Source organism: Solanum dulcamara, chromosome 12 (assembly GCF_947179165.1).
Source record: "Solanum dulcamara chromosome 12, daSolDulc1.2, whole genome shotgun sequence".
Classification (NCBI taxonomy): Eukaryota; Viridiplantae; Streptophyta; class Magnoliopsida; order Solanales; family Solanaceae; genus Solanum; species Solanum dulcamara.
In genome coordinates this window covers 67341386-67369129 of record NC_077248.1, presented here as the reverse complement: position 1 = coordinate 67369129, position 27744 = coordinate 67341386, and the positions used below count along the sequence as shown (strand labels likewise).

Genomic DNA, 27744 nt, shown 5'->3' with positions numbered 1-27744 from the left:
AACAGAAGTGTGTGCTGTGAATGCAGGACTTCTTTCCAATGGCGATCTACGATATATGGTCAACGCCAAGCTTTCTCTGGATCCGCTACCACCCTTAGCAATATTAGCTCATAAAATGGGTTGTGTAGGTGTTGTAGTTAATGGTTGCATTAGACGATATTAATGGTTGTGACATTGGGATTCGTTCATTGGCATTGGAGGAATGTTGATATGCGAAGGAGAGTGGTTATATGCAGATAGTGATGGTATTCTCGTATCAAAAACTGAATAATCTGTCTAATTGAGAGGATAATGCACTTATGGTTAAAAGTCACATGTCAAGAGAAATTGTTGCTTTGTGTTGTGATGGTTTCATTCATGTAATCTAATAAGAAAGGCTATGGCGATAAACGTGCTCCTATTTACATTGGAGGAACGTTGATATGCGAAGGGGAGTGGTTATATGCAGATAGTGATGACATTCTCGTATCAAAAATTGAATTATCCGTCTAATTTAAAAAATCATGCAGTTATGATCAAATCAATATATCAAGTGAAATTCTCGCTTTGTGTTGTGATAATTTCATTCATGTAATCTAATATGAGTGTGTGTACCAATTACTAAGCGTCTTGATATTTTAAATTTTTCGTATATTTGATTTGGTATCCTTCCTCCACATAAGCTTTCTCCTTACACTTGCTATGAATTTTAATTTCTCCCAAAACACACAATTATGAATGATGCTAACTCTCTTCACTTCTACTCTCTTCTATAGTTGACTAATTATTATTTGAGTGAATAACATTTGTGGTCCTACAATTATTAATAAATTGTGATTTTAGTATACTTGTGATATCTAATTAAACATACAGTATATATTTGACTTTTAATTAATTGAAAACATGCATTTTTAATATAATTGGCTTGTGAATATTTACATGGTATGTTATTATTAATTCTTGTAATCTATAAAATTGTTATTTTTGGAATTGAAATAATTGAAATTAACAAAATAGTTGACTGCCAGTCAAACTCTTCATTTCCACATGGATGTCTCTCATTGGCTGGTCAAACTTGGGAAATTCTCATAATTTGAGAATTGGGCTTTATCACCTAAGCAAGCCCAACCCAGGCTAGGCCACTTGAAATCCTTAAAATGGAAAAAAGAAAAAAGCAACAAGGAATAATAGCACTTTGGTCCTTCAATTATTAATAATTTTTATTTTTATTCTTATAACATTTGATAAAGCAAATTTAATTCTTTTTCAATTGAAATGTGTGTTTTGAATACCTTTAGGTATGAAATATGAGTTATTTAGCAATGAACAATTGATAGCCAGAGTACATTTGTGAATATTCACAAATGAATGGATCAAAAGTGCACGTTCTAATTAATTGAAAGTCAATATATTTAGTTAAGATATACAAATAATTAGAATCACAATTTATTAATAACTAAAGGACCACAATTGTTATTATTAACACAAATAATAATTAACCAATGATAGTAGAGAGTAGTAGTAAAGAGAATAATCACCATTCATAATTGTGAGTATATGAAGTCTCCTAGATTTTTTCTTCAGTCATTATAATATTTCTAAAATTGTTCATCATTATGAATATTACCAAAAAAAGGAGCCAAATTTTATATATGTTTTTACTTGTGCTAAACTAAAGTAACATCAAAAATAAAGTCTGCGTACGCTTTACGCTTTACGCTTTATTTTCTCCATACGCTACTTTATTGGATTATTGGTATGCTATTGTTTATTTTCACTTGTGCTAAGTGTTCTTCTCTCTCCACACTCTACTTTATTGAATTATGCTAGGTATGTTATTATTTATTTTTCCTTGTGCTAAGCACTTTCGTCTCTCCACGTTTTACTTTATAGGATTAAACACGTTTTACTTTATAGAATTACACTAGATATGTTGTTATTTTTTTACTTGTGCTAAGTTATTTCAAGATTAAGAGAAACATTAGTTTTTTCTTTTGTGTGTTGGGAGAAAATTGACAACAAGTGTTAAGGTGGGGTGCTTTTATCTTCCCTTTTTCCTTTTTGGCTATATTTTTCTTGTAAGAAATATTTTTATGAAATGAAAAGAGAAAATCCATTAAGCATAAACTAATTTGAGATGGTCAAAGAAAAAGATTTTTTTCTAATTCCTCTTTTTTTTCTTTTCTTTTTTTTTTTACCTTTTTAGTCTTTTCATAATCTTGATCCTCTTGTGCTTCAATACCAATTTGCCTTTCTGAATTTCTTTTACTGAATCTTTGTTAATGTTTTAGTCATCATTTACTTACTATAATCAGTTATGGATATCTTGGCTGTGAGTTTGGTACTTATTAAGAGGAGAAGTAGTGGCGAAGTCAATACTTTTACTAAGAATATTCAAATATAGCGAAGGAAACATAAGAAGCGAAGATGATTAAGTCGACATCTAATATATATATATATATATATATATAAAGTAGTAATAATCTTTATCGTATACAGTATAATTTTCAGCGAAAGGTATATATATATATAAAGTAGTAATAATCTTTATCGTATACAGTATAATTTTCAGCGAAAGGGATTGAGATGAACTCCTTGTGCCCCCTAACTCCACCCTTGGTTGGAAGTGCACGTTCATTTCAATTGGCTTAAATCAAAATCTCAAATATGCATTAGATTATTATTGGCTCATCTTGTTTGACCTTGTTGAGAATATAATTAAACAATAAAGTATGCTCTGCCTCAGTGGCAGAGCCAAAATTTTGACTAAGGGAATTTAAAATTCGAAGAACAGATACATGAACTTGCCGAAGAGGGTTCGACATCTACTTTCTCTATATAAAAATTTATTTTCACTATGTATAAATAGTATAATTGTTCGTTGAAGAGGGTTCAGATGAATCCCCTGACATTAGGTGGCTCTGCCCCTGCTCTGTCCAACAGCTTAAGCTATTAGATGAGATAGTCACACACTTCAATATAGTATCAGAGCAAGCAAAGGTCCTGAGATCGAATCTCGCCACCATCAATATCAAAAAGAAGTTCTACTTAAATTTTTAAATGAGATGGTCGCACACGTCAATAATCCTTTTTTCTGGATGCTTTTGAAACAAAATTATAAGATGAAAGGACGTCTTATAAATGCTACTCCTATTTGTTTCCTTGTCGAAAAATTACATTATATATATGTATATATTCAAACTTATTTTATATGTATATATAGTAAATGTTGAATCACCTTGACTTCTATGTGCATTTACTTCTTTTTATTTTGAATTTTTTTTGTGAAAATTGTGGAACTAGCTCTTAGGCCTAGAATATCATGTTCAATCTCTTCTTTTCCAAATAGATACTGTAATTACGTTATGACAAACAAACAGGTCGTCGTAATTACTATACTATGTAATTTCCTTACTATTGTTTCGAAGTACTAAGGAAATATTTGTGTGTTATTTAAGTCCTTGAGGATTAAGTTCATTCATCGAATGCGTTTTATGCGATTTCAAGTTCCTTAATATATAAGTATACAATATATTTTTTCAGCAAAGGGAATTCAGATAAACTCCTTGTGCCCCCTAACTCCGCCTTTGCCTGGAAGTGCATGTTCATTTCAATTGCCTTAGATAAAATCTCAAATATGCATTAGATTATTATTGGCTCATCTTGTTTGCCCTTTTTCTAGATGCTTTTGAAACAAAATTATAAGATAAAAGGATGTCTTATAAATGCTACTCATATGTGTTTTGCCAAAAAATTATACTATATATAAAACTAATTTATATGTATATATAGTAAATGTTGAATCACCTTGACTTCTGCGTGCATTTACTTCTTTCTATTTTGAATCTTTTTTGTGAAAATTGTGGAATTAGCTCTTAGGCCTAGAATATCATATTCTTTTTACGTTATGACAAACGAACAAGTAGTCGTAATTACTATACTGTGTAATTTCCTTACTATTGTTTAGAAGTACTAAGGAAATGGTTGTGTTATTTAAGTCTTAGAGGATTAAGTTCATTTATATGGTTCCCTGATATTGCAGTTTAAATCTCCTCTGTGTTGCTTGCACTAAAGTGTTGACGATTAATGGCGGGGTTCGATGATCATGGTTCTAACATTGGAGATTGGATACCACCTAGCCCGAGCCCGAGCTCTAAAGCATTTTTATCTTCACTACTAGCTGATGATTTTGGAGGATGGTCACCTCATATGGAGGAAACTAATGAAAGTATATGCAGAAACTTCGTTGTCGAGTCTCAAGAGCATGTCACCTGGTGCAACTCTTTCTCTGATGGAAAGGATGGGGCTGGAACTGGTGCAACGACTGATCAAACAGTCAAGTCGAGTGCACCATCAGAGCAGGAAACGAGTTCTCGTGGAGGGCTCATGGAAAGAATGGTAGCTAGAGCTGGATTTAACGTCCCGAGGCTGAATACAGATGGACTTGGACCTCCTGCTATGTCACAGAATCAAGAAGTTAAGTCTCCTTATTTGAGTATTGCTGCTGGTCTCAGTCCATCAATCCTCTTATATTCACCTGTTTTACTCTATAATCCACTGGTATGTACCTCACACTTCCTGTTTAACATTGAATGTCTCTCTCTTTTATTGTTAATAACAAAGAAATCTCAATAATGTTTTTGTTCTTCTATTCACCTGTGTTTTTTTTGTGTTTCGGTTATTCCATTATTTTGTTGGCTTTACTGTTCTTTCCTCTGTATGTTGTGTGCTGCTCACATTTCACATTACTTAGTTGTTGTTACTGCTCTTATTTCTATATTCTCTTTTTCAAACTGCTTGGAAATGCTTTATTTTAAGTTGAGGTTCGATCAGAAACAGTCTCTCTATCTTTATGAGTTAGGGTAAGGTTTGCATACACTCTACCCTCCCAAAACACCACTTGTGGACACTGAATATGCTGTTGTTGTTGTTTTGTTGTTGTTGTTGTTAATAACTGAGAAATTAATCTCAGAAGTCAAATGGTGCACGGTCCCGAACTTGGTGAATAATGGACTCGCCCCTCTATTATTCTCCACTTAAGTATCCGCCTTTTTGTCTGCAACACGATTTGAACTCATGACATGCGCCTAATCCACACATCACGTGTTGCACTCTTACCACTAGAACAAAGCCCTAGGGACCGTTTAGATTGAGTGTCTTGTATTGTGCAAGCAGCACATAGATGATGTGGTGGGATTTGTCTTGCTTTTTATAGGTTAGTCTCTGAATTATGTTGTGAAAACTGGAATTTGTCTAACTGTTAAAGAGGTTTGGTAACACCAAATGGTAGGGATATAGCACACTAGTGATCCCTGGTTCATTTAGTGGACCATATTTGTGGATTTATGTGTGGTAAACTGTATTTTCTTGTTGAAGTTTTCGAAAGTGTGTTGAAGCTGCATAGTTAATGTGAATCAGCAGCCTGTGATTCCCGAACTAAATATAGTATGCTGTTGATGTTCCAAAGGTTCTTTCCTAAGTACTCTCAACCCTAGCAGAAGTGTGATGTGTCCGGAAACTCGCTGCCAACTAGCTATCAGCCACCAAAATTATTGCTTTTGTGTAGATATGATTCAAATACACATTTTTACTAGAATGTATATTTTTTTCATTTGGGCTTAACCGAGTGTTACTTCTTCTTGCATGCTTCTACATCTTCATTAACCCCATTCCTCTTAAGTGGGGTCTAGGGTCTAGGGAGGGTGGAGTGAACACAAACCTTGCCCCGTTCTTAAATTGAAAATATTTTTCTTATAAGTTTTTCCTGTGTCAAAGCTTCACTTAATCCACTGCAGGTTTATCCATCTCCTACAACTGGACTATTACCATGTGCCACAGGCAACGAGAGTAATAGCCTTATGTTGACGACTGGAGCTGCAGATAAGAGGAAAGAGATTGCTTTTGGGAGCAATAATTCATCCTCTTTATCTTTCAATCCAATTATAGAGACTGGCAGAGTAACCACTCTCTTTCACACACACGCACGTACACGCATATTGCATAGTTTTGTGCCTATATCCAGTCTCTGAATGTGTTGTTACTCTCCATTGCAGATTAATCCGTCTTGTCAAATAGAGGTTTCAGTTCATCCAAATAACTCTCTTCAGACTCATATGGAAGCAACTGAAAATGAACGGATACGGAATGAAACAACTGATTTGCCTATGCTGTCTACTAAAGAGGATGTCGGGGGTAGTGATATCATGCCAGAGGTAAGGACCATTAATGTAATTGGTGGTAGTACGGAGCATTCTCTGTCTCTTGATGAGAAGCAAGATGAGGACACTGATGGTGATGCTTCAGTTGAAGATGGTTATAATTGGAGAAAATATGGGCAAAACCAAGTTAAAGGAAGTGAGTATCCTCGGAGTTATTACAAGTGCACTCATCCAAATTGTCTTGTCAAGAAGGAAATAGGGCGATATCATAACGGTCATGTCATGGAAATTATATACAATGGGGCTCACAATCACCCAAAACCACTGCCAAACCGGATATCAGCCCTCGGATCTTCAAATTCATTTAGTGACATGCAACTAGGCAATGTGGATCCAACTGGAACAGATGTTAATGGTGAGATGGCTTTGGAAACCATCCAACAGGGACCTATTGTTGGAGACCTCGAGGGGAAGAACGACAATCTTAATGAAACATCATTAGCAGATTTGCACACTGAATACTGCAGGGGATCGGCCACTTTACATTCAAATCTGCTGGGATCAGCGGATGCTGTTGACATATCATCTACTTTTTCTAACGATGAAGATGATCGTGGTACTCGTGGCGGTGCATCTCTAGGTTGTGATGGTGGAGGAGATGAGTCTGAGTCTAAAATAAGGTTTTTACATCTTCTGCACTAATACGTAGGATATCCCATAGCTTACATCATATGGACCTGATTTCCATTTTTCTTCTCTCTTTGATCTTTGATAATCTAGGAAGATTGAGCTAGATGAAACAGATACAAGTGGCGCCAGTAGACCAACCAGGGAGCCAAGAATTGTGGTGCAAACTATCAGTGAGATAGACATCCTTGATGATGGATATCGCTGGCGCAAGTACGGGCAAAAGATGGTTAAAGGCAATCCATATCCTAGGTTTGTCATGTTCATTTACATATTTCATCCTTAAAAGTTCCTAATTTGGAATATTGTAATTTTGAATCTGTGGCCTACGCCTAACTCACACATCACACACTAAATTATTTGCTTGAACTGATAGATTACTTCCCTTTACCAGGAGTTACTACAAGTGCACAAACCCTGGCTGCAATATCAGGAAACACGTCGAGAGGGCCCCATTTGATCTGAAGTCCGTTATCACCAGTTATGATGGGAAGCACAACCATGACGTTCCTGTAGAACGCAAAAGTAGCCAAGCTAACTCAGGTGTTTCAAAGTCTCGTTCCCACCCGAAAACTACTAATGCTAAAGGCCATGTAGGTAGGCCTGAACCTACACAAACTAAGAACACCAGTAAGCGCTATGGAAGGGCTCCCCCACTTGGCTCATTTGGCCCTACTTCAGGATTTAACAGTTCCGAAACTAACCAGCAGCAAGGTCTAACCGGTCTTGCTATGACCGAATTCAACTCTGATCAGCACCAGTTTTCAGTTCCTGTTAATCCACATACAGGATGGCCACAACCTGTGAACGATGTTGATTTCGTGCTTTCAGAAGGAGAACCAATGCCAGATCCTAGTTTGAACTACTCCAATGCCTCATCAACTTATCAGTAAGTTGTGAATGGATTGCCTCCTGGACCTTAGATGTAAAAGTTCTCCAACATTTGTCTTGTTCTAGGAAACAAAGAAAATGTTGGCCTTACATCTATTTGGTATCAAATTTAAATACAAACTAGCAACAACTGACAGAATTAGTTAGACAGATAGAGTATACAACAGGTAAGAAATTCTCGTCGTAGTCAAGACTTATATCGCTTAATTGTGTCACAAGCCTTGTGCTTGACTTTGAGAACTTATTTGGTTCTAATAGTTTTGTATTCTTTCGAGTTTCGAAAGATCAACTAGTTCCTAAACTTGGTTTATTCTCTAGTTTTATGGGCATTTCCCCCTTATAGTATCCTACAAGACCATGTTTCCAAAAAATACTATATCAACATCATTTTTTTTGGAAGTTTTTGCTTCAGTTTCTTGTTGTATAATTGGAAATGATTGCCCAAAAGGCTCTAGAAATGCTTGCATTGATATACTAATGTGATATCTCCTTATAATTAAGACTTCAAAGGAAATTCTTTTTGAAAGTTTTTGGGTACAGAAAATTTTGTGGTCGGACTCTACTATGGATTTCTTGGTATATTCTACCATAGGCTCCACTTATCTCTTCCTTATTTGAGCTCTAGTTATAAAAGAAGGAATCGAAAAAATGTTCAACAACAACTAATTTTATTATGGGTCAGCTCTGCATAATGTTCATATTGATCTATTATGAACCTTAACATGCATTAGATAGACCTCATTGGCTCAAATCCGTAGCTCTCTTCCTTATGTAACTACATCATATTACTAATTAATGACCATCTCGATTAGCAACCATAAATCGTGTTCATAAACAGACTTGAAATCACATTCAATATGCATGTTTTGTCTATGGGATTTTTCTAAATTGTTTACAAATACTATTTTGCCTGTGCATTTTATAAATCGAATGTGACTTCAAGTTTGCTTGTAATCGCATTCATCCAATGTGCTTTATGCGATTTCAAGTTAGGCATTGGTAAATTCATTTTTCTTTTGTGTTTTTTGGCATTACTCAGAGATGGTCATTGACTTTTACATTATTGTCTATTGATGTATTGGTTTTTGCAGATGTCTTCTATCAAATTATTTAAATTTTTAGTTATCCCAAAATATTTCATGTAAATTTTGTATTGTAAATTTCAGATTTTATCCCCTTCATATCTATTGGTATTTACTTAAAAAAATCAATTATTTTTATGGTAGAAAGTACATATATGTTTCTAATAAAAAGAATACAATCTTAATTATAAACTTCACTAAAAGTGCATTAAGTAAAAATAACTAATTATTGTGCAAATACAATATTCAAATAAGGTTACTAAAATATTACATGCTAGACTAATGTATACAGAGGAATAAACCACTGTAAATTCTTAATAAAAATAACAAAACAATAGAAAGTTGTACAATAACAACAAACAAGAAACACAAAGATTAAACAAAACAAAATAAAAGAGATAAGAGAAGAGAGCATAGAGATTCTCTCACATATTTTTTTTAACTTTTTGAAGTGTGTATAATATTGTGTCAAATGTCACTATTTATAGGATAGAATTGAAGAACACAAAGAGTTGTCATGAATATGATATTAATCTATTTGAGATCATGGATGAGAGGTGGTAGTAAAGATCATAATGAGTATAATTAGTGGGAGTTACATATATTTACATAATGGAGAGTTAGTGAAAATAAAATTTATGTAATTTACTTCACATTAATACAAACAGTAAATCTAAATATAATTAAACATCTAATTAAATGATAAATAGTACAATAATATATTCATGATATATATCTATTTAAACAATACTACTAATAATATTTTAAACCACAATACAACGAACATCCCTTCCAAATTACCACATTATCATTAATGTATGGAACATAAATGTAAACTCAACAAATGATATGAAAAAATAGACTACATTGACTAAATTGTGTTAGTTATAAATGATTGAGTATTTATCTGTATGTTTTTTTTTGGTGAAGGACAAATATAACCATTCATATTTCCAATTGGAAGATGAACAAAATAAAAAATTCATGAATTTACTGTAGCATGAAATTAATACAAAAAATTCATATTTAAGAGAGTTTATGGTGGTTGATTCATATATTAATATGATGATTTGCTATTTAATAGTTAATTTATTAAATAGTTTATAACATTTAAATTTAATGTAGGGGTAAAATTGTAATCTAACTTTTGTCTAACATTCTTCCCACTTTTAGTATTAGTATAATATGTGTAAACATTAAAATTATATTAGATTTAAATCTGTAAATTAATTTGGACTATCTTAAATTCAAGAAAATAGTCCAAATGATGAGGCAATTCAAGTCAAATAAATGATCCACTAAAAGCACACCATGTGTCAAAGTTATGTGGCAATCTAAGTCAAATTAAATAAGCCACTAAAATCACACCACGTGTCAAATTTATTTGGCAATTCAAGTCAAATTAAATGAGTCATTAGAATCATGTCATGTGCCAAAATTATGTAGTAATCCAAATCAAATTAAATAAGCCACTAAAATCATGCCACGTGTTGAAGTTATTTGGCAATCTAAGTCAAATTAAATGAGCCACTAGAATAATGGCACATGTATATGTGACATGTTCTGACCAATCAAATTAAAACTCTTCACCAAAGAAATTTGATTGTTCAGTTCAAACCAACCAATCAAATCACACCCCTATACCACTCCCTACAACTATAAATAGGGGTCCTCATTATTATGAGAGAAGAGAGTTTTCAAGAACAAGAAGCAAGAAGAGAGCTTGTGGATCAAAGACCGCAAATTCTCTACAAAGTTACAAAGTTCAAGTAATCAAATTCAAGTTCAAGAACGAAGAAAAATATCAAGAAGATCAAGATCAAGTTACTTGTTCATATTTACTATTCGTCATAACCATACAAGTGTTCGTGACAAATTATTCAAATCTAAATTTGAAGAGAAGATTCAAGATCAAGCTATTCAAGCCCTTGACTCTAAATCAAATTCAAGTTCAACATGTTTCATATTATTTGAAGAATCAGAGGATTATCATAGAGATTGTAACACGCACTACATTTTGAAATCAAATATTACACTTTGTTACTTCAATTTTTCAGTCCTGATTATTTATTTTTCTCGTCTCAAAAATTTATTGTTTACAATATGATTGGCAAAGTTAAATTGTTACACATCATGGATTTTCAATTTTTTTGGCTTGATTCGGAATAAGAAAATCAAACTAAGTAATATTTGGTGTGAATTCAGACATAAAATCTTCAAAAATTTTGAAATAAAACTTATATATTTAGAAACTACATCTGTATAAGTCGCAATAGTTAATAACTCAAAATATGTAAAAACATACTTGAAAAAATTATTATAAACAAAATAATATATTCTTTGACTGTTCAAATAAGTAATAATTAATACAAATAAATTAAAATGAAAAGAGTATTAAATAGACATGAAGACACAAAAAGCTAAGCTGAAATGAGAAGCACTTATGCTCATGCCATTCAAGGATTTTTCTTCTCAATTTTTGATGATGGTCATGATGGGTTGGCACTGTATCTGTTGTAGTATTAGTCTTATACACATTTTTTTTCCAGTTATCACATTATTTCGTTGTTATTACTATCTTTTCTTTAAATACACTATATTGTTTTCCCTATTAATTGACATGTTTTCTTCATTGTAAATTTACTGTAAATTTCTTTTTTCGTGAATACTTTGATTTGCTGCACTTGAGCGAACAATTTTTTGAGAACAACCCCTCTACTTTCATAAGATAAGAATACGGTTTGTATACACTCTACCCTCTCCAAACTGCATTTAAGGAATTACACTAGGTATGTTATTGTTGTTATCTTTCTCTCTTTTGCTTTTGACTTACATGTAGTCTAATAAAATCGTATCATCATGATAAAGGTGTCCTGAGATGAGGATGATAAATGGTGAACATAATGGCATAGTCAATGAGAAATGGAAAATATAGCTCTACAATACAACTCTTGTCGAAATTATATTTCAAATTGTGAACTCTAGCAATTAGATTGTTTCAAAAACACAAATGCACTTTAATTCAAATAAATTATGCCTTCAAATATGTCTATATAAACTATTGTTCGCCTTAGATTGACATCTAAAACTATATAGAGTAAATTTCATGTACACAAATACGAGATATCGAACTACACAGGTATACTTATTGACAACTATCCAACACAAATCAAACTCAAAAAATATAATATTAAGATTTAAATAGGTTATGCTATGGAGTCCATAAAGTTTTGAAGGAAACTCAAACTTCAGCATGCAATCAAAATTATGAGCAGAAACAACTGTACAGTCAAATTGCATAACCAACTTGTGTTCAACTCATCAACAAACAGGAATCAATTATTGAAGCTTACTTTTCATACTCGGTCCCTGCAAGATAGTTGAATACTATAAAATGCATTTTGAACGCGTATTCAAAAAGGGAACAAAACGCGTTTTGAACACGTTGTCAAAAAGGGAGGTGCAATACGTGGATTTTACACGTTTCTAGTTTCCTATAAATAAAGGGTCTCTTGCCCTCATTTAGATCATTCCACAAAATACAATCCAAAAGAGTAATAACACAAAAAGAGTTATACACCAAGATAAATATTGTAATCTTGAGTGTCCTCTTTAGTGAGTTGTTCCTTTTACAAGAGAGAAGTGTTAATTATTGTTTTCTCCTTGTATTTGAGAGCAGTGTATTCCCATATTATCATAGTAAGATCCTTCTACCCCGTGGTTTTTCCCCTCTATCTGTTTGAGGGGTTTTCACATAAAATTCTCATGTCCAATTTATTTTTATTATTTATTATCATATCAAACTTTAGTTGTATTGCTTTCTCCCCCAACAGTGGTATCATAGCCCTCGGTTATTCTGTCTGTTTTATGCGAATGTACTATCTGGGAATAGTAAATTTTTGTAAATAGTAAAATTCAGTGACAGTACAATTTATCATGATTGTTCGCAAGAATATTCAAAAACAATCTAGAAGAGTGAAACAAATAACAATGTCGAGTACAATAAAGTTTGACGTTGAAAAATTTTAATGGGACTAATTTTTCATTGTGAAAAATGAAAATAAGAGCGATATTGAGAAAAGACAATTGCTTAGCTGCAATTGAAGGCAGGCCCACATACTTTACTGATGACACCAAGTGGAACGACATAGACAGCAACACAGTTGCTGATCTACACTTGGCACTAGCTGATTAAGTGTTGTCTAGTATGGCTAAAAAATGGACGGTGAAAAAAATATGAGATACTCTTACGGGATTGTATGAAACCAAGTCTTTGCATAATAAAATCTTCTTAAAAAGAAGATTGTATATTCTTTGAATGGCAGAGTCCATGTCGGTTACTGAACACATCAATACTTTGAATATTCTGTTTTCGCAACTTATAATAATGGATTGCAAAATAGAGAGGACTGAATGTGCGGAGCTTCTACTTCAAAGTCTGCCTGACTCGTATGATCAACTCATCATCAACCTGACAAACAATACGAATAGTCTAGTTTTTGATGAAATTACAGCTGTTGTCATAGAAGAAGAAAATCGATACAAAAATATGAAAGACAGACAAGTAAGTTCGCAGCAAGCTGAAGCTTTGATGATGGTGAGAGGAAGACCAACGGAACATGGCCCCAGTGGGAGTCACAATCATGGTAGATCTCAATCAAGAAGTAAGCAGAATATCAAGTGTTACAACTATGGGAAGAAAGGGCACTTCAAGAAAGATTGTCGGTTCAAGAAGAATATTGAACACCCTGAGTCATCAGATACTCAAGGGAATGTTGCAAGTACCTCGAATGATGTCGATATTTTATGTAGTAAAGCAATATCAAATAATGAACGCAGAAAATGTTTCACTGATGTCTGGATCATGGACACAGGAGCAACATGACACATGACTTTCCGGAGAGAATGGTTCCATCAAAATAATCCCATCTCAAGAGGATTTGTGTTCATGGGAGACGATCATGCTTTAGATGTTATTGGTATTGGGTCCATCAAAATAAAGATGTATGATGGCACGGTACGCATAATCCAAGAGGTACGACATGTAAAAGACTTGAGGAAGAATCTATTATCTTTAGGACAATTAAATGATAATGGATGTTCATATAAGACTCATGGTGGAGTCATAAAAATATCAAAAGGAGCGCTTATAGTGATAAAAGCAGAAAAACTTGCTGCAAATCTATATGTGCTTAAAGGTGAAACACAACAAGAAGTAAAAACATCAATCGTGTCAGCAAGTTCATTTGAAGAATCAACGATGATATGGCATTATAAACTTGGCCATATATCGAAATGGGGTTTGAAGAATCTTACTGAGCAAAAGCTTCTTCGAGGGCTCAAAAAGGTTTCACTACCATTTTCTAAGCATTGTGTTACCAGTAAGCAATATAGACTGAAGTTTAACAGTTCTTCTGTTAAAAGCAAGGAAATATTAGATCTGGTCCACTCTGATGTCTGGCAAGCACCAGTGGAGTCCCTAGGAGGAGCAAAATATTTTATGTCATTTATCGATAATTACTCCAGGAGAAGTTGGGTGTATCCAATCAAAAGAAAGGCAGATGTGTTTTTGGTTTTCAAAGAGTTCAAAGGGCGGGTGGAACTTGAATTTGAGAAAAAGATCAAGTGTTTGAGGACAAATAATGGAGGAGAATACACTAGTGATGAATTTAATAACTTCTGTAAACAAGAAAATATTAAAAGGCAGTTTACAGTGGCATATACTCCACAACAAAATGAAGTAGCAGAGCGGATGAAAAGAACCTTGTTGGAATGAACAAGAGCTATGTTGGCAACTGCAGGGTTGGAAAAAACATTCTGGGCAGAAGCAGTCAAAACCGCCTGTTATGTGATCAATCGGTCACCATCAACCGCAATTGATCTGAAAACGCCAATGGAGATGTGGACAGGAAAACCAACTGATTATTCTCGCTTACATATATTCGGAAGTCCTACTTATGTTATGTACAACACCCAAGAAAAATTGAAATTAGATTCGAAATCTAGAAAATGCATTTTCTTAGGGTATGCTGATTGAGTCAAAGGGTATCGCTTGTGGGATTCCACTGCCCGCAAGGTGGTAATTAATAGGGATGTTGTGTTTGTTGAAAATAAGATACAAGCAAAAAAAGATAGCACTTCGAAAGAAAAATCAGAGACTACTATAGTTGAAGTTGAAGAAATAGAAGAAGCTCCAGTTTCTTCTAAGGCAGCACCAGAGCACAAAAAACAAGAACAAGAACAAACTGAGATCAAAACTCCACAAGTTCGACGGTTAACTAGGGAGAAAAGATAACCAGCTTGGTACTCAGATTATTCTATGAAGGGCAATATTGCATACTGTCTATTAACAGAGGATGGAGTAGAGTGTCTATTAAAAACATATCTTTAAAGTAGTGGCAAGATCCCCGTACATTGTACCCTCCTCATACCCCATTATATGACGCTACACTCTATGTTGTTATTAAAAATAATTTAACTATGTACTTATACCAACACAATCAAACATGATTATGAAAATTACATTGTAATTATATTAGGACAAACAAATAAATATTTATAATTACCATGCTGTGTAATTACTACTCCATCCGTTCTTTTTTAGTTGTCATAATTTTTTTTTTGAGAGTCAACGATATGAATTTTGACCAATATTTTAAAATATTTTTTTTTATTATATTGATATTAAAAAAATTACAATTTATAGTATTTTTCGTATACTTTTTAAATATATAATTTTAATTATTAATATAATTTAATTTAACTTTAAAAATTAGTCAAATTAACTCTCAAAAAGTACAATATGACAACTAAAAAGAAACAGAGGGAGGTAAACAACATAATTACTATTCTAATAATTACACACCAAATTTAGCTTAAATGAAGATAAAAAGAAATCCATTAATTTCTTCTTTGTTTTTTTTTGTTTTTAAAATCTTATGGTCTATATTTTTGACACTATAAGTCCATAACAAATTAACAATATCTCTTGTGGTCCCGTATTTTTAACACTATAACAATATCAACCATCACATTTCTCTCGTAAAAAAATCTGCACAAATGCATAAATTGGACTTCTTTAGCTCCATTTTCTCTTCTATTGCTTTCCATATTAGTCCAATCTATAAGACTATTGAAGGACTAAAATCCCAGTAAAGTTTGAATTTCATTGAGCAGATCAGATTTTTTCAAACTTGAAAAAGCATAAACTGTGTTAAATTTGATCGATTTCTATGCAAATTTATGTGTACAGTAGCTTCATTGATGGAAATGTGAAGGAGGAGGAGGAGGGGTACGATTGATGATGATTTGAAATGGATCTGAAACCCTAAAGCTCGAGAATTATCAGCTGCTTCGTTCTCTAAAAAAAGGTAAAAAATAAATAAATTATGCTGAATTTTTGATTTCTTCGGTTTACCAGATCTGTTGGGATGAAATGAATTTTAGATTACTGAGTGTTTGGTATTAGGGTTTGATTTTGGAAGAATGATTAGCTTTGTGAAAAAGGGTTTATAGATACTGCTGGTGTTTAGCTTGAAAATCATTTGCCAATTATTTGGATTATAGTTATTGTTTTTCATTTGAGGAGGTGATTTTTTTGGGAGAAATCAGTATTTCAGGAACCAAACTGTGTTAAGTATTGTTTGTATTGATGAAAAATTGAATCATTGAGAACTTTTTTCTGGATTTGGGAAAGTTAGAAACCTCTTGCTGGTGAAGTTAGAGTGTCTATTCCTTTTAAAATGCACGCCAGGCTTCGAAGTCCGGTAGGTGGGTATAAGTCTAGTTCAATGGGGATGGGTGGTGTGGCTACTGCTTCTCGGGTTTCACCCGATGGATCAGGGAGAGGTCGTGGATTGCACAACTCAGAGTACAGAAACTATAACCGAGGTGGATTTGGGCGTGGACAGTCGAAGCAGTTTGGATTTCAGCAACCTTCGCAGGGAAACGACATGTTCATGGAAGCTGGACGGTTAGCAGCTGAGTACCTTGTTTCCAAGGGGCTGCTGCCACCGAATGCTCTTTCAGGGAAATTGCCAAATGGTAGCTTAAAGAACCCAGTTGGGAATTTTCAGGGATTTAAGCAACAGGATATTGATGAAGGCCAGTCATCAACTCTTTCGCATTTGGAGAGTGATGTGGGTCCTGGTAGGAGAAGGTTTCCTGATGAATATGACCCAGTGGGCTCAAGAAATTATATGAGAGGAAGGAGAAGAAATGAGTCCTTTCGAAGCTCTGAGTTCAATCGAGAATTGCAAAGGACTGGGTCATCAGATAGAGCCAGGGCGTACCCCAATGTGAATGATCAAGATGACGCTGTCCCACGTGATAGAGATGAACAGCAAGTGGCTAAAGATAATGGGATGGTACCAAGTTCAGTTCCTGGTAAACAAAATCCAGATATAGAGAGTGCTGGGGAGTCAATGGGCAGTGATCCAAAACCTTCCCCGGGAGATTCTGGTAAAGAGACAGGTCCCATCAACACTGGAAGTGATCTCCCATCAGATGGTGAACCTGAACCAAAGAAGTCTGAAGACATTGGAATGTCGGAAAAAGAAGCTGATCCTGTTAATCTTGCCAACAGTAGTGATGGGTTGGAGAAAATAGCTGTAAACGATGATATAGAAGTCAAGTTGCTCAGCAAAGAACATAACCAGACCTGCATGACTGATAATGATTTACTTAGCTTATGCAGGTTTGCTAAGGTTCCCACGAGAACACGTTCTTCATTGGCAAACAGAGGTTTGAAAGTCTGTCATGATTCTGAAGATGAGGATGCTCATGCGAGTGAGCTTCCTAAAGAAATTGAAGTGCATTCCCAAGACATCCCTGTGGATGCTTCCCCTGGTGTCATTTTATCAGATCAAAGCCATCATGGGAAAAGCCTTGATTCTGACAAATTGAAACCACAGTCCATGGAGGAAGAAACATGTCTAACTTATGCCATTAAGCAGTTAAATGAGACAAGTTCTTCATCCTTTCCTAAAAGTACGTTAATGAGGGAGGAAGAGAAAATAGAGGGACTAACTGAAATTGAAACTTGCAGTTCTATCGCCATGGGAAGAGGTGAGAAACGAGAATTGGATGAAAATGATGAATGTAAGGGAGGAACTAAGAGACCTAGAGAATTGGCTTCATTAACAAGTACTTTCTCAGATGTCTTTCTGTTCCATTCTAATTCAATGGAAAAGCAGCAGACTTCACAGGAACCAAGGAGATCACATAGTGAGCCATTAATATTTCCATCTGAGGAGAAGAGATTGGTAGACATTTCTATGATACCCGAGGGTGATGCGAGGCTGGGCAGTGACTTCACGGAGAAGCAAGTTCTGCCCAGTTCCTTTAAGGCTTTTGATCTCAATCTTATGGAAACTTCTGATGTGAATGAGAATCATGATGCTGATCCTGTTCATATCTTCCCGGTGATTACTGAAGGTGTAAAACAAGAAGTGCCAGTTGATATTCATCTGACTATGAGTAGCAACTCTAATATAACAAGTAACTATGCTGAATCAAGCTTTGATGGGAGAGATGTTGAGGTGATTGATTTGGAAAATGATTCTGAACAAGAAGAGAAGGCTTTCAATAACCCTGAGAGAAGGTAAGTCTACACCTCTAATTTACTTGTCCTTTTACATCACTTTTTCTTTTGTGTAAGTTTCATTTTGTTGAATTGATTACTGATTTCATTTTCTTGTTGATTTAACTGATTTATAGAGTTTGTATTATTATGATTACTATTAACTTTTTTTTTCCTTAAAAAAATGGTTTCCATAAGATGGTTGTACCTGATCTACTTTGCTTGCAATAGGTTCTTTTCTAATTGTGAATGTCCTACACAGGTCTGAAGTTGTATTCACTGGAACAGATGGCTTTTCTGATAATGCACATAGTACCAACAATATACCCCACTCTCAGGATGGTTATGGACTTATGATTTCAGAATTACTTGGGAATGATATAGCAAACTGTTCTCCTCTACCAGAAGATATAAATTCTTTGCACAATGATATGGGCCTCCATAATGAAGAGGTACTAGCGTCACAGTTCTCATCGGGAATTTTTGCAGTGATATTGTAATGCATTAAATATGGCCATTTTACTGTTAGTCTTCTTTGTTTCACTTTCATTAATATGCAAACCTCCTGTTGAATGCTTTTGAAAACACCTATCTATTTTTTCTTAATCATTTTTCTTTTTTCTTCAGGGCATGCTTGGTGATGATGATTCAATATATATGTCCTTGGGAGAAATTCCGATAAGTATGCCAAAGATCTTAGCAAAACTTTTTGATCTGAACTTAGTTATTGAGTTGTCTCTGGATGCAATGCCCCGTGTATGTGCGCGCGTGCGCGTACCTGTCCATGCGTTAATGCAGTCATTGATGTTATCAGCATTCATCTGATTCTGATTATGCATATTATGAAACCATGTTCCTTTGATAAAGATAGCCCATTACCTAATTTCATTTGTTGATGAAGTGGCTTGCAGTACTTTTCAGTGCTTCATTCTTTGAGAAACTATTGTTCTTTTTCTTACCAGCAGATTAATGTTCTGCTTATTGGCTATAAGCATGTACAAAAATGTCCGCACTTTTCTGCTCATCTCTTTTGATGGATAAGAATTAATATACTAGGTGTCTGAGGTCTATTTTCTTATCTAAGCATGCTGAATGTATTTTCTGTAGGCTTTCTGACGCCTTGGGAGCAGCCGACACAAGAATTTGGAAAGCCATTTTGAGGTGCTACTATCCAGGTTTTCTTGAGATGTATTTATTTTGATAACCAAGAAATCCCAAGGGTCAGTGGCGCATGGTTCAAAACTCAGGTGGATAATGGGCTTGCTCTCTACCCTTCTCCACTTAAATTCTGTGGCAAGTTTCGAACCTGTGATGTGTGCCTAATCCTCACATCGCGCGCTGCGCTCTTACCACTAGATAAAAGCCCTGGGGCTGGTGTATTATCACAATGTTTTCTTTATGCCTAATGCCAGTTGTCAAAACTAGCTCTTTAGTAGTGCAACTTTGTAACATTGTATGCCTTACGCAAAATCTTGTTTGTTTCTAGCACATGAAGTATTCCTCCCCCCTCCCTCTCCCTCTTGTATGAAGTTAGGCAGCAGTGTGGTTTTTTGTAACTCATTTCTGATTAACCTCTTGTTTGAATTGGAAAAAGTTACTACTACGTTGAAATTTTAGTGGTCAACTACCTCCTTTATTGCGCTGCTGTCTACATATATGCTTGCTAAAGCAAGATTTCATCAGCTGGATTGAAAAGCTATACTGGAAGATCTATAGCAGTGTTTTGGCATACAATTAACTTGGTTCAGTTGATGAAAACTTTTAAGAAACCAAATTGAAGCCTGTCTCTGTCAGGCAAAATTATTTTTTTTTAATTTTAACCAAAACTACAACAATTAGTCTGCTCCTTGAAACCTGTTGGCTGTTGAAGTATAAATAGAGTTAAGTAGTTAACAAAAAGAGTCTGTACTCTGTACATTGTATTGTAACCTGTGGCTGTGTTAGAAACCAAATTGAAGCCTCAGACAAAATTGTAACCATGTAACAACTGTGTGGTTTAGTTGTTTTTAATTTTAACCAAAACTACAACAATTATTCTGCTCCTTGAAACCTGTTGGCTGTTAAGTATAAATAGAGTTAACAAAAAGAGTCTGTACTCTGTACATTGTATTGTAACCTGTGGCTGTGCCACACCTTTCTTTTATTCTTTTTGACCTCTTATGTCCTTTATGCTTCTTGACAAATAAAACCTCCACTCATTGAAATTTGGTTAAGCTAGAATCGGTAAGTCATGTACTCGTGTATGTACCTGCAAACATCATCACATGTTTTTCAAAAGCGAGAATACATAATTACCCCCTCCAACTATGACACTATTTTCAAACAGACAGTTTAACATTGCGGGGGTCCTAATACCCCCTTATTCTTGTTCAAGTTGAATTACCCTTTTATGCCCCCACATGACATGGAGAATACTTCACTCATCAATAGAACATGAGATAAGCAAAAGTTAATATTTTTAATTTTTTTTGAGCATCTGTTACATTGTGAATTTTTTTTAATACTTTATTTAGTTCGATTTATTTTTCAATTCTTTTTTCCTCTTATCTTCTTCATCGAACTCTTTGCTTATGTTCATTTTTCCAGTATCTTCTTGTGATATGTGCCAATTAATAATTCCAAAATTCAGTTGGAATATAGCAGTTAGTTAGTTTAGTTAATTGGTAGGTGAGTGGTACGTGATAGTTTGTTAGGTTGTTATATCACTGTAGCCCAGTTAGTTATAACTAACTATGGGATTCTGATTCTGTTTTACAGTTCTATAAATAGGAGATTAACTCCCTTTGTAAAGACATTGAATTAGAAGGAATCTGTAAAGGAATCAATAAAGCTTCTCTCTTCTCTTTCTCAGTTTCTCTCTAGGGCACAACTGTTCAAGAACAATTCAGCTAACTTGTTCTTTAGGCTTAGCTCAATTTCTTTCTCAAATTGTTGGTACACATCATTGGTATCAGAGCAAGAGGTTCTCTGATCTGTGGCAATGGGGGATCACAACACAAGAATGCAGGAGCTGCGCAAGGAGGTCGACAATCTCAAAAACTCCATGGAAGGAGTAACCACCTCTGTCACTGAGATTCGACAGTCTGTGAATGCTAGTGTGGCTCAGGCCATGGAAGAATTTCGAAGGTTGTTATCAACGTCTATGAACACCAATGGTGTCAGACCAGATGTGCGGGGAAACGAGGTACCTGAGGGAATTCATGGGGGAAAACAAACCTGGAAATTATCAGTTGCCAACTCGTAATTACCAGATGGATTTTCCTAAGTTTGATGGCCAAGGACTGAAGGAATGGCTTTACAGTTGCGAACAATTTTTCGATGTAGACGAAACTCCGGAGGATTCAAAGGTTAAGCTGGCATCTTGCAACTTGGAGGGCAAGGCACTCCAATGGCACCAATCTTACATGAAGCACAGGATTTCAAGAGATTGGCCACGATGGACTGAGTACGTAGGAAGCCTCTATGCCAGGTTTGGGGCTAAACTATTTGATGATCCAATGGGCGACTTTAAAGACTTTTGAGGCAGGTAAACTCTGTTCAAGACTATGTCGATCTTTTTGATGAATTGCTAACTAGAGTTGAACTATCAGAGGATTATGGTGTGATTATGTTGTGAGTTGCTTTGTTAGAGGGTTGAAACCAGAAATTGGCTTACCTGTTAAAATGCTTGCACCAAGGACACTAGCTAAGGTAGTTAACTTGGCCAGAATTCAGGAGTAAACATTAGCTGTCCAGAAGCAAGTGTTTTCCGGAACATCTATACTTCCCACACCCAGAAATATGCCTATATTCACCTCTACAAATCCTTCTTTTTCCCATGGAGTCAACCAACCAAATAAGCCTACCTCAACCACTTCCAAATTTCAAAACCCCACCTTGCCCAGCAATCCAAAAACTCCATTTAAACATGCCAAGTTGTTATCACCAGTTGAAATGGAGGATAGAAGGAGTAAAGGTCTATGTTTTAACTGTGATGAAAAATGTAGTTATGGTCATGTTTGCAAGAAGAAAAGACAATTATTCTACGTGGAAGTAGAGGAAGGGGAAGGTGAAACCATAGAAGTAGAAGAAGATATGATGGTAGACCCTGCTGAATTTTTAGCCATGATTGGTCCGGACCTAGATACTGATAATGAAGGGGCTATTCGGCCTCATGTATCTGTACATGTTATGAATGGATCACGTGATTTTAGAACCATGAGTCACTGTGTCTGTGAAGGGTAAGGCAGTCCATGTATTGATTGACACTGGCAGCACACACAACTTCTTTGACTTGAATACAACAAAGAAGCTAGGCTGTGTGATGATAGCTATTTCACCTTTTGCTGTATCTGTTGCTGATGGTAAGAAAATTTAGAGTCACTTTGTGTGCAAGAAACTAGTTTGGAAAATGCAAGGAGTCTCATTTGACTCTGACATGTTAGTATTACCTATTGGAGGATGCAACATGGTTTTGGGAATTCAGTGGCTAATAACATTGGGGGATATTATGTGGAATTTCAGGAGACTTAAAATGGAGTTCACTATTATGGGGCACAAAATTTCCTTGAGAGGAATACAACCTGCTTCAGTAAAGATGATACACCAGGACAACATGGAGAAATTGCTAGCAAAGCCAGCAGAGCTTTGCATGATTTCAGTTGGGGTTTATAAAGAGGAACAACTTGAGGAAACTGGCAGTCTACTATCAATAGAAGCAATTCCAAACAATGATGCAGAGGGGGCTAAGGATCTGGAGTGCATCTTATAAGAATATGGTGATCTGTTTGAGGTTCCCAAAGGGTTACCACCTTCTAGGCTTCATGATCACAAGATCATTTTACAGGAGGGGACATCTTTTATAAACATTAGGCCATATAGATATCCCACAGTACAAAAGGATGAGATTGAGAAGATGGTGGAGGACATACTACAATCTGGTGTGATAAGACACAGTATCGGCCCTTATTGCTCACCTATTGTCATGGTGAAAAAAAAGATGGTACTTGGAGGATGTGTGTGGATTATAGGGAGTTGAATAGTCACACTGTGAAGGATAAATTTTCCATCCCTATGATTGAAGAACTACTGGATGAACTTCATGGTGCCAAGTATTTTTCTAAGTTGGACTTAAGATCTGGCTATCATCAGATCAGAATGTTTGAATCTGACATCCCAAAAACTGCATTTAGAACACATCATGGCCATTATGAGTTCATGGTCATGCCTTTTGGCTTGACCAATGCCCTTTCCACATTTCAGAGTCTGATGAATCAGATTTTTCAGCCACATCTTAGAAAATTCATACTTGTGTTCTTTGATGATATCCTAGTTTACAGCCAAAGCTGGACTGCTCACATGTCTCATTTGGGGGAAACTTTCAAGATACTTAGATCCCATGTGTTGTTTGTGAAGAAAAGTAAATGTGACTTTGGAACTCAGCAGATTGACTACCTAGGTCACATTATTTCTGAAACAGGAGTAGCTATGGATACTCAGAAAGTACAGTCAGTGTTGGGCTGGCCTCAACCAACTGGCTTCAAAGGTTTGAGGGGATTCCTTGGCTTAGCTGGTTACTACCGAAGATTCATACAGGGTTTTGGAATCATTGCTAGACCTCTTTATGATCAAAGTTGCCATCACCTCAACACCTGTGCTGGCCCTTCCAGACTTCTCCAAAAGCTTTGTGGTGGAAACTGATGCCTCAGGAGGAGGGATTGGAGCTGTGTTGCTTCAAGACAACAGACCAATTGCTTTTTTTTAGCCAAGGTCTGTGTGCAAAGAACCAAGCCTTATCAGTATATGAAAGGGAGCTACTTGCACTGGTCTCTGCAGTACAGAAATGGAGACCATAATTAGTAGGAAGACCATTTGTGATTAAAACTGATCACCATAGCCTAAAGTACCTGTTGGAGCAAAGAATCACTACACCAAGTCAGCAGAAATGGTTGATTAAGCTACTTGGTTATGACTATTCTATTGACTATAAAAAGGGCAAGGATAATGTGATGGCTGATGCACTTTCAAGGAAGGATGATATGGTTCAGCTTAACAGTATCTCTGGGGTACAATCTCAACTATTAGAGGCAGTCAAGGCCTCTTGGTCACAGGATCCCTCCTTACAGAAGTTGATCCAGCAGATTCAGGAGGCAGGAGATCACAAGCCCTATTTTAGGTATCATGCTGGGATATTAAGTAGGAAGGGAAAGATAATGGTAGGCTCTGTCCCTGCTCTGAAGAAAGATTTGATGGATTTCTATCACACCAGCTCTAGGGGTGGGTCATTTAGGCATGAGGGCAACTGTACAAAGATTAAAACAAGACTTCTACTGGAAAGGAATAAAACCTGATGTTTATTCATTTGTTAGACATTGTGAGGTGTGTCAACAATGCAAGGGTGAGAATGTTGCATACCCTGGCCTATTACAGCCTTTGCCTATTCCTGATAAGGTGTGGCAAGATATTTCCATGGACTTCATTGAGGGTCTTCCTAAGGCTGTAGGCAAGGAAGCTATTTTTGTGGTGGTAGATAGACTAAGTAAAGCTGCTCATTTCATGGCACTAAAGCACCCCTAAACAACTTTGGAGGTGGCTCAGTTGTTTATGGATGGAGTGTTCAAACTCCATGTCATGCCTAAGACAATTGTGTCGGACAGAGATGCTGTGTTTACTAGCAGATTTTGGAAGGAGTTGTTTAAGTTGTAGAAGGTGTCTCTCCTAACTTCAACTGCTTACCATCCACAAACTGATGGGCAAACTGAGGTAGTCAACAGGTGTTTGGAAGGTTATTTGAGGTGTATGACTTTTGATAAACCTAAGGAGTGGCCACAATGACTTTCACTGGTTGAATGGTGGTACAACACCACTTTCCACACCTCTATCAACCTAACCCCCTATGAAGTGGTGTGTGGACAGAAACCATCTCCTCTTCTCCCTTACATGGCGTTTGACTCTCAACTGGACTTAGTAGATAGAAGTCTGCAAGCCAGGGAGGCTACACTAAGGAGTCTCAAGTCTCACCTAGCAAGAGCTCAGAATAGGATGAAAACACAAGCTGATAAAAAAAGGATTGAAAGGCTGTATGCAGTGGGTGATGGGGTGTATGTGAAGTTGCAGCCCTATAGACAAGTGTCCTTGAAGGCTCATAACTTCCAAAAATTGGCAGCAAAGTTCTTTGGACCTTTTCAAGTCGTAGCAAGGGTGGGCCCTGTTGCTTACACCTTAGCCTTGCCTCCCAATGCTAAGATCCATCCTACTTTCCACATCTCTCAGCTCAAGAGAAAGTTGGGATCCCACACTGCTTCTGCTGTTCTGCCCTTGGTTCATTCAGATGATGGGCATGTGTTGCTGGCTCCAGAGGCTATTCTTGACAGGCGATTAATCAAGTGACATGGCAAACCACTCACTCAATTGTTGATCAAATGGTTTAACACTGCTGAAGAAGACAGTACATGGGAGGATTACCAACCATTCATTCAACAATTTCCTTCTTTTCATCCTTGAGGACAAGGATGGTCTCAAGGGGGAAGTATTGATATGCGCCAATTAATAATTCCAAAATTCAGTTGGAATATAACAGTTAGTTAGTTTAGTTAATTGGTAGGTGAGTGACATGTGATAGTTTGTTAGGTTGTTATATCACTGTAGCCCAGTTAGTTATAACTAACTATGAGATTCTGATTTTGTTTTACAGTTCTATAAATAGGAGATTAACTCCCTTTGTAAAGGCATTGAATTAGAAGGAATCAGTAAAGCTTCTCTCTTCGCTTTCTTAGTTTCTCTCTAGGGCACACCTGTTCAAGAACAATTCAGCTAACTTGTTCTTTAGGCTTAGCTCAATTTCTTTCTCAAATTGTTGGTACACATCATCTTGCTTCCCTGCCCCCCCCCCCCCCCTTTATCTTCTCTCCTCGTTTATTCAAGCTCTTTCTCCTTGAGCCTATAACTCGACAAATCATTGTTCTCTGTCTTCTGCTTTTTCTTTGATTTTTGTTATGAAGTTATTATCCATCATTTTTTTTTAATTTTAATTTAATAGAGTTCCAATTCATCATAGCTGTAATGATTTTGATTTTCAAAATGTTAATTTGATGGCAATCTAATGGTGATTTGGCAGTGACTAATGTTGGTGGGGTGACTATAGCAGCGGCGATACATGAAAAAATTTGCAGCCTCAATCATATCTCTCAACCCACTTTATCCTCCTATCTAAACAAAAAAAAATAATTAATAATAGAGGGTTAGAGCTATTTAGCAAAGATGAAACAAAATGAATTGTAATGGCTATGTCGAAGGTTGTCCGGAGCTGAAGGGATGGGTCAATGGCGAGGAGCAGAGGGTATAGGGGTTTAAGTGCTGAAGAATGATTGAGGGGAGAGAGAAAAAAGAAAAAAAGAAAAGGAATAGAAATAAAGTAAGAAAAACATAATAAAAATAGAAAATTAATGAATTTGACACATGACAAATAGTAATTGGTGCGTGATTTACCCCTTCTTACTTATAACTGAGGTTGAACGGAAAAGGTTGTATTTATATCATTTTGAAATTGTTCAAGGAGGTATTAGGACTCCCACAAAGTTTAAGTGTCTCTTTAAAAATAGTGTCATAGCTGAAGGGGGTAATTATGTATTCTCTCTTTTTCAAAGCATTTTATCATGTTGATTATGCTAGCTTGCTTGTTTGTTGAGTCAAATTTGGATGAACAAATCTTTGGGATTTGATTGGTCATTGAATCACATAGATCTTTGAACCCCCCTCTTCTTTTTTGTTTCTTTTCTTTTTTGCTGTTGCAGCCTCTTATTGGATACCTTCCTATGAAGTTGAACTTCTCTTTGATTGTGTGTGTCTTCCGCAAGTAGTTCATACAATCTTTTGAAGAATAATGATGTGTATTTGTCTTTTAAAACAGCTCATCTCTTGCACCTTGTTATTTCATAGAATTATATGATTGGGTTCCTTCTTTTGTTAATGATAAGTTAAGCTTGTAATGATTTCATGATAAGTAGCTCATACAATCACCCAATATATGATAATTATAATTATTAGATTTTTATGATTGGGGGCCCTAATGGTGAGTTAATCTAAATCCTAGAGCATAAGATTGGGTGAGTTTGAAGCTGGTCATATTAACATCTTTTCTAGTCAGGCAGAGTTCTTCCATTGTAGGTGTGAAATCATGCAGAGATGGCTTCAAGAATAGATTGTTGGTTTTCTATTTTCTATTTTTGATGAGGAGGTTTTCTATGTTATGGGAAGAATTAGTAGAGTATTAGGAGCCATGGAGGCAAAGTTGACTGCTAACAGGTTCCGTTCATGGAACTCAGAATGCCAGTTCCATTGTGAAGCCAATTGTAAAATTTTCAAAATCCTATCTAGAAATGGGCCGAAA

At 35.7% G+C, this 27744-nt stretch overlaps 2 protein-coding genes across 2 annotated transcripts; both read left to right on the top strand.

Moving 5' to 3' along the window:
• The first annotated feature begins 4065 nt into the window (after positions 1-4065).
• LOC129875868 (probable WRKY transcription factor 2) lies at positions 4066-7717 on the top strand. Its single transcript, XM_055951087.1, has 5 exons — positions 4066-4539; positions 5775-5936; positions 6033-6817; positions 6918-7076; positions 7219-7717. Exons 1-5 carry the CDS (start codon positions 4066-4068, stop codon positions 7715-7717), a joined length of 2079 nt encoding a protein of 692 aa, XP_055807062.1.
• An 8118-nt stretch (positions 7718-15835) lies between these two features.
• LOC129876076 (uncharacterized protein At4g26450) lies at positions 15836-19991 on the top strand. The gene is made up of 4 exons (XM_055951382.1): positions 15836-18398; positions 18640-18829; positions 19005-19059; positions 19485-19991. Exons 1-4 carry the CDS (start codon positions 16540-16542, stop codon positions 19535-19537), a joined length of 2157 nt encoding a protein of 718 aa, XP_055807357.1. The 5' UTR covers positions 15836-16539; the 3' UTR covers positions 19538-19991.
• Positions 19992-27744: the final 7753 nt, after the last annotated feature.

Coding starts and splice junctions, on each gene's coding strand:
- LOC129875868 (XM_055951087.1), top strand. CDS start 4,066: ATGGCGGGGTTCGATGATCATGGTTCTAACATTGGAGATTGGATACCA. Junction 5,937..6,032: donor CAATTATAGAGACTGGCAGA/GTAACCACTCTC, acceptor TCTCCATTGCAG/ATTAATCCGTCTTGTCAAAT. Junction 7,077..7,218: donor AAAGGCAATCCATATCCTAG/GTTTGTCATGTT, acceptor TCCCTTTACCAG/GAGTTACTACAAGTGCACAA.
- LOC129876076 (XM_055951382.1), top strand. CDS start 16,540: ATGCACGCCAGGCTTCGAAGTCCGGTAGGTGGGTATAAGTCTAGTTCA. Junction 18,399..18,639: donor TTCAATAACCCTGAGAGAAG/GTAAGTCTACAC, acceptor TGTCCTACACAG/GTCTGAAGTTGTATTCACTG. Junction 18,830..19,004: donor TGGGCCTCCATAATGAAGAG/GTACTAGCGTCA, acceptor TTTTTTCTTCAG/GGCATGCTTGGTGATGATGA.